The following is a 7,900-nucleotide window of genomic DNA, read 5'->3' on the forward strand; positions in this document are numbered from 1 at the left end:
TGATGTGACAGCAGCACAGGTAGAGAGACTGGTTTGCAGGTATTAGCTGACAGTAGCCAGTAGAAGCTGCTGCAATCATAACTACACTGAGGTGAAAAAGGTGTGTTTTAATGCCTCTGAGTGACACGTCATGTAGTTTCTTTCAGAGTTTTTACCTAAATTTTCATAATAACTAGAAATCACCAACTAGTCAGTCAGTCCTCTTACCCGGGAACTACTTTTCCTGGCGGAGGATTGTTATTTTACTGTCCAATTGAAAGAAGCCAGTCTCTCAGCTCACTTGAGTTCACATCTTTTGTTTCTCCTCTCAGCTGGTCTAAAAAAACCCGCAAACCTGTTGACTCCGGGTTTAAATAGGCTCTCTGACAGGCAGCTTCACGCGACCTTGAGATTGTGGGGTTGGGGGCGTGCCCGGCGGCGCGCGGCGGGGATAAATGGCCGGCGCGACCTCCGCTCGTCCCCGCGCTCACTTCTCCCGCAGAGGACCGTCAGACGGAGGTGCCTTCACACACGGTACAGTTCAGCTCTGGACCTGAAGTTTAGTTCTGGTTCTGACGCGACAGGTGGAAGAAACAGGCTGTAATGACTCTGCAGCTCCCATATGATTTTTATTGATTTATTGTTTTTAAAAGTTTTATTAAAGTAGTGTAATTACCTGTATTTGTCTCTGCATTACTTGCTGCAGCTTCATACCTTTGCATGATGCCAAATTTGTGTTATTTCTGGATAAAATATGTGCTGATATGTGTTTTTTTGCAGTGAGGACTAGACCATATCAGACAAAATGGTGAAGATTGGAATCAACGGGTGAGTTGATGCTCTTTATTGAGATTTAGTCCCTCAGGAAAGGAAAGAGTAAAGCTTTCAGTCCATATACTGCAAAAGAATCACTGATTTTAAGGTGTAATTATTTAGTGTTGGCACACCGTGCAGAGAGCAGTAACGTTAGATGTTTCTGTGTCGCTGGCAAACTTTAAATGGGATGTAAAGATAAGAGAAACAGTCCGAAACACAAACAGTGGCAACTTGAAATAGAAGGACAGCAGGTAAAGGTGCTCAGTCAGCTGCATCCAGAATCCTCGAGCTCATCCTCTTCTTCCATGTCTGAAGAAATGCGACACGCTGGCCTTTCCAGCATCCTGTGGCTCATTAAGCGTGCATGAGAGGATAAACCTCCATCAGAAGGCTCCAGCAAACAGACCAGCTCTCTGGTTTACTGGACATGTTTTTTGATCTGGGCTTTCAGCTGCTGCTTCCATGCAGATCAAAAAAGCCTCCGTTTCCTGAATCACTGATATTATAAGCGTCCGACAGTCGGGAGTATAAAGGTCCTCTGAGCACGGGACCCGGACGATGTTCCCGTGACCCCTAAATGATTATCTGAGAGCAGATTTTAATTATTTCACTTCAAGACAAGAGAATAATGGAGTCAGCTGAAGGAGAGGAAATTGGAAACGAGGATGTGATTCATTGAGGAGAGATGACTTGGCTTTCCTCTGGAGATGGAAGTCCTCGATTTATGCCTTTGGGGCTAAAAAGCAGAATAACACGTCGTACTTTACTGAACAGAAGAGAAGATGTAAAAGTGTTTAAGTTAATGGAAAGATCAACAGACATTATACACTCAAGCTGGGGCGATTAATCAGTTCGTCAACCTCTGTGGGTTTTGGACAGTTTGTTGGACAAGCATTTTCTGACACACACACACACTCACACACACACTTCAGTGTTTCCTGCTGCAGCTCGAGCTGAGCATCTTTTCAGTTGAGACTTTTTGTCCAAAAGCTGTTGAAGTGACAGGAGAGGACTCTGGACAGGACCCGTCTATTCTCTGGTTATTTATAGTCCGGCGGTGTTGCGGTGTCACGGTTGGCGTCCCCTCTTCTTCCACACCCTTCAGGCCCCCCCAATCCCCTCTCTGTCTGTATCGCTGCTCTCCTCAGCTGTCACATTCCTTTTATTCTCCCCTCGTCTATTTTTAACCCTCTAACCTTTCAGCTGAAGTTCAGGGATCATCCGGCCCGCGGTTCATGGATGCTGCTCAGATCACCGCTGAAACATCTCCTCCTCCTCCACGAAGCAGCTGCCGTCGAGCTGCAGGGGGGTCAAGCTGCTCCATTCGCCAACACCGAGCCTCACAAAACAGAAGATGGGCTCTGGTCCATTTTGGCCTTCTGGCTGCTTGATGGCGCCCCCAAAGCTAAACCGCAGTGTCATGTTCCCTCATGTCCAAAAGGCAGAAATCTAGACAACGAGGCTTTAAAACTGACAAACAGATTCACAGAATGAATGACCCGAACTGACCCTGGATCTGTCTGTGTGGAGCATGTTCGTTAAACTCCTGCTGCTGCTCTCAGAGCAGCGGAACACCTGGCACCTGCACTGTAGCTGTTCATCACTCCTGAGAGGAAAAGTTTCCCTGCAGGGTTTAAAGTAGAAAGCCCTGCAGCTGCAAACATTTTGACACTGATCACTTTCCTGCACCAGCTCTCCGTCTTTTTGACTCCTGAATCCTGAAATCACTAGCACTCATACTATCCGTACGAATGTGTGCTAATGGTTGATTTAGCTTTAACTGTAGCCGCGACCTTCCTCCGTCAGCCACGACCTTGTTCCAGCACTCACCGTGGACCCTCAGCTGCACCGTGACCCCTGACCTTTCTGCAGACGGGCTTTTAGTTTAGCACGCGCTCCGTGTGATCGTCACATGCTTCCGTTTCAAACTGTCCCACGAGAACATACATGAAGTATGAAATGTGACCTTTGAGCGCCGGAGTATGCAATGTTACGTAACAGGACTCGGCCAGTGTTGAATATCTGAATCATAAATAGTGCAGTTACAGTAACATGATGGCGGCGTGAACAACCGGAGGCTCGGGCCTGTATTACTGTGGATTTTTCAGCTCATTGCTGCTCTCTTCAGTTTTCTTTTAAGGACTCCGGCTCGTTTCTCAGATGTAGATTTACTGATGCGTCCAGTTTATCTCCTGCAGCTAGTTTGTAATGTTGCATATATTCACTCCTCTGCATTATGTAAACAAATGGACTTTTTAACGAACGTGACGCTTCCTTCTTCGTCCTAAATTGTCTTACATGGCGTTTCCATGTGAGGACACAATAGCTATTGGTAAATGTAGACAGTTGCTCTCTACTTTTGACTGAATTCAGTTATTGTAAGATTTTCTGTTTTATGTGGAACAGTTTGGCCTTTGCCAGTCAGACATTAGTAAAGAAGCAAAGCTAAACCAGCTTTCTGGATCATTTTGTTACCAAACAGGTGGTTTGAGTTTGAGCTTTTCATTAACACTCAAAGGGAACAACACGTTCGTTTTCTTCTCCTAATCTGCCTTCAGCCAACTAATGAAGCCTCCTCATCGAACAGTGCAGCTCATCCCACACACAGCAGTTTAGATGTATTGGGTTGGACCTCAGTGGACTTTTGTTTTTATAGGTCAGTCTCTGTCTGGAAGGTCACATCTTCTTCCTCGCGCTCTTTGAGTTAAAATGAAAGATGTAGGAGATTTTTCTGCCCTCTCGCTCTCTTAGATGATCACTCGTTACTCCCTTTTCGTGATGCATGAAGTTGTCAGTAATGTTATATAAAAAATCTGCTCCTGACTGAACATCTGCGCCTCTGTTTGCTCCGCTCTCCACTTCCAGGCCCCTCTCTGTTCGACGCGCTGTGACGGCAGCCATATTAGGCCTAAACAGGCTTTTGGCTGCTGGTGCCAGCTATTGTAATCTTCAGTCAGGGTTGGCAGGCCTTCTATGGCCCTGCCGTCCTCCGCCGTGACTCCCTCCGCAGTTTGGGTTTCAGTGCCACCTGCTGGTCAGAGAGGGGAAAACGTGGCGTGAGGTGGTTGAAGCAGGCTTTTGTTCTGCACATAAAGCTGTAAGATGAAAGATTAAAGGAGTTTATGAATTATTCAGTTTGGACGAGGCCGGGCTCAGAGTGAGAGGGACTTAAGTTCTGCTTCCTGCCACTTCAGGTCTACACGTCATCTTTGTTCTGCAGTCTGAGGCGAACAGCCGAGCAGTAAATATTTATCTGACTTCATCACCAGAGGAAACAGTTTCATCTGTGTTTCATGCCCGGTTAGTTTGAGTTTTTTGAACTGTTTCTCCACGCTGACCTCTTCATCCTGCTTTACAGATTCGGACGTATCGGCCGTCTCGTGACTCGTGCCGCCGCCTCAGGAGGCAAGGTCGAGGTGGTGGCCATCAACGACCCCTTCATCGATCTGGACTACATGGTGAGAGGACTGGCCGCAGTCTGCCTGTAGATGCGCTTTTTAAAATGTGTTGTATGATGCTGTAGGCTGATGGCGTCCCAATCATCTTTGGGTTATGGGAAAGTGTGAAATTAAGATGGAGAAGTTTTAAAGTGGAGGCAGAGAGCAGTTATAGAGGTTTGGAAACCCACCTGTGGAGATTTGATGCCACAAAGACTCTGATCTTTGATTATTTTCTTATTTTTCCGTTTCAATACTCGTGTTTTCCCCCCTGCAGGTCTACATGTTCAAGTACGACTCCACCCACGGCGTGTGGAAGCACGGAGAGGTTAAGGCCGAGGGCGGAAAGCTGGTCATCGGCAGCATGCACATCATGGTCTTCCACGAGTACGTGCTGCTCACACTTCCACATTCACTTTACCTGCGAGTCCGGCACAGTCCAGATGCTGTCTAACCTCTCCTACATGTGGTAACAATGTGCAGGAGGGACCCCGCCAACATCAAGTGGAGCGATGCTGGCGTCGACTACGTCGTGGAGTCCACCGGTGTGTTCACCACCATCGAGAAAGCCTCTGTAAGATCATGATTCACTAGAAGATTAGAAGACGTTATTTTTACATCCTCTCTGTGATCGTTTGTGTGTGTCTGTGTCATTTCCTGACCTTTGACCTGTGCCCCTGCAGGCTCACCTGAAGGGCGGAGCTAAGAGGGTGGTGATCTCTGCTCCCAGCGCCGACGCTCCCATGTTCGTCATGGGCGTCAACCACGAGAAATACGACAACTCCATGAAGGTCGTCAGGTGAGTTTTTTTTACCTGGTGCGATTGATCGGTGTGAATCAAACATAGGCGACTTTTTTTACTTTATCTTTAAATCTCACGTTAAGTCGACTTTTCAAAAGCTCTGTAGTTTTAACCTCGGCTGTAGTTGATGACAATGACCTCTAGATTTCGAACCTGAGGTGAGACACGTCTGATTGGCTGGAGTGACGTCACCTGGTCCTGCTGTTAGTGTGACGCAGGATGTCAGGACAGATGTGAACATCTGGATGCTTTCAAGTGCCCTGCCAAAAAAAGCAAATGTCAAACCAAGATCGTCTCTTAAACTGTGCAGAGCGTCTGTGCCCGTCTGACACCAGCGGTACCTTCGCTTTGTTCGCTTTGTGTAATGACGCGCACTTCCTGTCTTGTCTCCACAGCAACGCTTCCTGCACGACCAACTGCCTGGCTCCCCTCGCCAAGGTCATCAACGATAACTTTGGCATCGTTGAGGGTCTCATGGTAAAGAACTCAGACATTTCATTGATTAAAATCACCAACCAACCAGCGTCACATGAAACTCTCATCTAGAACAGCTGATTAACACGAGACGTCGTCTTAACGATCCCATTCAACACGTGAATCATCTTCTGTTCCAGAGCACAGTCCACGCCATCACCGCCACACAGAAGACCGTTGATGGTCCCTCTGGTAAGCTGTGGAGGGACGGACGTGGTGCCTCCCAGAACATCATCCCCGCCTCCACCGGCGCTGCCAAGGCCGTGGGCAAGGTCGTCCCCGAGCTGAACGGGTACGACTCACCTGGCTTTGAGAGGCGAAATCGTCTGTGTCTGACGTGTTTTGATGTTTTTACGTGTTTCTGACTCTTGAATGTCTTTTTCTCACAGCAAACTGACCGGCATGGCTTTCCGGGTCCCCACCCCCAACGTCTCTGTCGTCGATCTGACTGTCCGTCTGGAGAAACCCGTAAGTTTCGCATAACATTTTCATTTTTGACTGGATCAATAGTGTGAATTTTGACAGATTTGTCATCAGTTGCCCTCCACTGATTTGAAACAGAAGTTGTTTCCTTGTGATAAACAGTTGAAATCAAGCTGCCACTCTGAAGCCAAACATGAGTTTCTCACCTATGGCGTAAATCCTACTTAAATTTCATGTCTTGTCCTTCAGGCCAAATACGACGACATCAAGAAGGTTGTCAAGGCCGCTGCTGAGGGACCCATGAAGGGAATTCTGGGATACACAGAGGACCAGGTACAAAAAAACACGTATAAATGTATAATTTTTTAATAATTAGTAAGTAATTATAGATGTGTGGAAAAAGAACATCAGAATCAGGTGTTGGTAGTTTTTTGGGGGGGAATGTGTGTAGAGCCATATATTAGCCACTAGATGGCAGCAAATCTATAATAATATAGCAGATCAAGACGTCCTTGCAACTTAAACTGATTTACTTTTATTCCTCACTCATCTGCAGGCCTGTTTGTGCCATAAAAAGATTATATGTAGTAATTTGTAATTGTGCATTAAAAAAATCCTGCCCAACATCCAAATGACCCAACTCCTTACAAATCATACGCTCAGCTCTGTATCCGCTGTACCTCTGCATGTATAACCGGGTGTGTTCACTCTTTCTGCTCAGGTTGTGTCCACAGACTTCAACAGCGACCCTCACTCCTCCATCTTTGATGCCGGCGCCGGCATCGCTCTCAACGACAACTTTGTCAAGCTGGTTTCATGGTGAGTTTACGGCTGCGTGACGGCAGCCTGTAAGACAGTTGTGACGGAGAGTGAAGCCCATTAACACCACAGATGTCTGACAGAAGTCTATAACCCAAATGTCACTGCTTCTTTATTAAAGTCTGTGCTGACAGTGTGTCCACCATTTTTCCATTAAATCTCACTTTCCTGTGCACTTTTTCACTGTAGAATAATTTCTTAAAACTTGCACATTCCAGCATTAAAGCCGCAGTAAAACATCCTCCTCCACCTGCAGGCCGTGCTTCCCTCCACTCATGAATATCACACGTTTCCCACTCTGCCCATCTTCTGTCTGCAGGTACGACAACGAGTTCGGCTACAGCAACCGTGTGTGCGACCTGGTCCAGCACATGTTCACCAAGGAGTGAAGTCCTGCGATGACTCATCGTTCCTTCCCATGATTCCCTCTTCCTTCACCTGTAATCGGATGCTGTGCCATCCATCCCGGGAGCAAACTCTTCTACGACAAACGTCTAGCTGATAATAATCAGGAGAATAATGATTTAAAAAAAAAACCTTTTTATATGATCAAGTCACCTCTGTTCTGTCCAGCAGCAGTCCAGCGCCGTTTGCCAACATGATTTCCCATCACTGAACTGCACTGAATGGTCTTGTTGCACTAAACATGCACAGTGGCTCCTTTGCACTTAACGTGATAATAAAGTCCTCAGTTTGTGGAAAGACTTTTTTTTTTAACTGGGTGTATGCATCTTCGTCTACACAGTAGGCCTGACTTTATCTGGAAAGGGTTTGGTTCAACTCTCCGTGGCGCTCCTGCCTTCAGTGTCTACTGAACATTTTTCAGCCAGAATCCTAAAGCTGTCCTCGTCATCCCGTCCCGACAAGTGACATTGAGTTTGCTGCAGAATAATACATTAGTTTCTGGGAGAATGGCCAAAATTGCATTAATTTGTTCAACACTATTAGACTGAAACCCAGACAGGAAGGCGGGATGGACTTTAGGAGGAAGCCATACAAATCACTCCTGATCACTTCATAAAAAATCACGTGTCTCTCAGTCACCTCTAATAATTGATCTCATCACTATGAGAGAAACTCCTCAGGTTGTGGGTTAAACGTCACTTTTCATTCACTTGTGTGTTATCAGGCAGAAAACTACACCCAGATA

The 7,900-nt window shown here is 46.6% G+C and overlaps 1 protein-coding gene across 1 annotated transcript; it reads left to right on the top strand.

Moving 5' to 3' along the window:
- The first annotated feature begins 434 nt into the window (after window positions 1–434).
- Window positions 435–7,357, top strand: LOC121619476 (glyceraldehyde-3-phosphate dehydrogenase-like). The gene is made up of 12 exons (XM_041955216.1): window positions 435–513; window positions 760–807; window positions 4,154–4,253; window positions 4,510–4,619; window positions 4,716–4,806; window positions 4,916–5,031; window positions 5,430–5,511; window positions 5,649–5,800; window positions 5,898–5,976; window positions 6,181–6,264; window positions 6,653–6,750; window positions 7,070–7,357. The coding sequence occupies exons 2-12, from the start codon at window positions 785–787 to the stop codon at window positions 7,137–7,139; spliced, it is 1,005 nt and encodes a 334-aa protein (XP_041811150.1). The 5' UTR covers window positions 435–513; window positions 760–784; the 3' UTR covers window positions 7,140–7,357.
- The last annotated feature ends 543 nt before the right edge of the window (window positions 7,358–7,900 follow it).

The sequence above is a fragment of the Chelmon rostratus genome, chromosome 16 (genome assembly GCF_017976325.1).
Source record: "Chelmon rostratus isolate fCheRos1 chromosome 16, fCheRos1.pri, whole genome shotgun sequence".
In the NCBI taxonomy this organism is placed as follows: Eukaryota; Metazoa; Chordata; class Actinopteri; order Chaetodontiformes; family Chaetodontidae; genus Chelmon; species Chelmon rostratus.

Excerpts from the sequence above, each read along its gene's own strand:
- LOC121619476 (XM_041955216.1), top strand. The coding sequence starts at position 785 with ATGGTGAAGATTGGAATCAACGG. Across the intron at positions 4,807-4,915 it reads CCACCATCGAGAAAGCCTCT|GCTCACCTGAAGGGCGGAGC; the intron begins GTAAGATCATGA and ends GTGCCCCTGCAG. Across the intron at positions 5,801-5,897 it reads GTCGTCCCCGAGCTGAACGG|CAAACTGACCGGCATGGCTT; the intron begins GTACGACTCACC and ends TTTTTCTCACAG.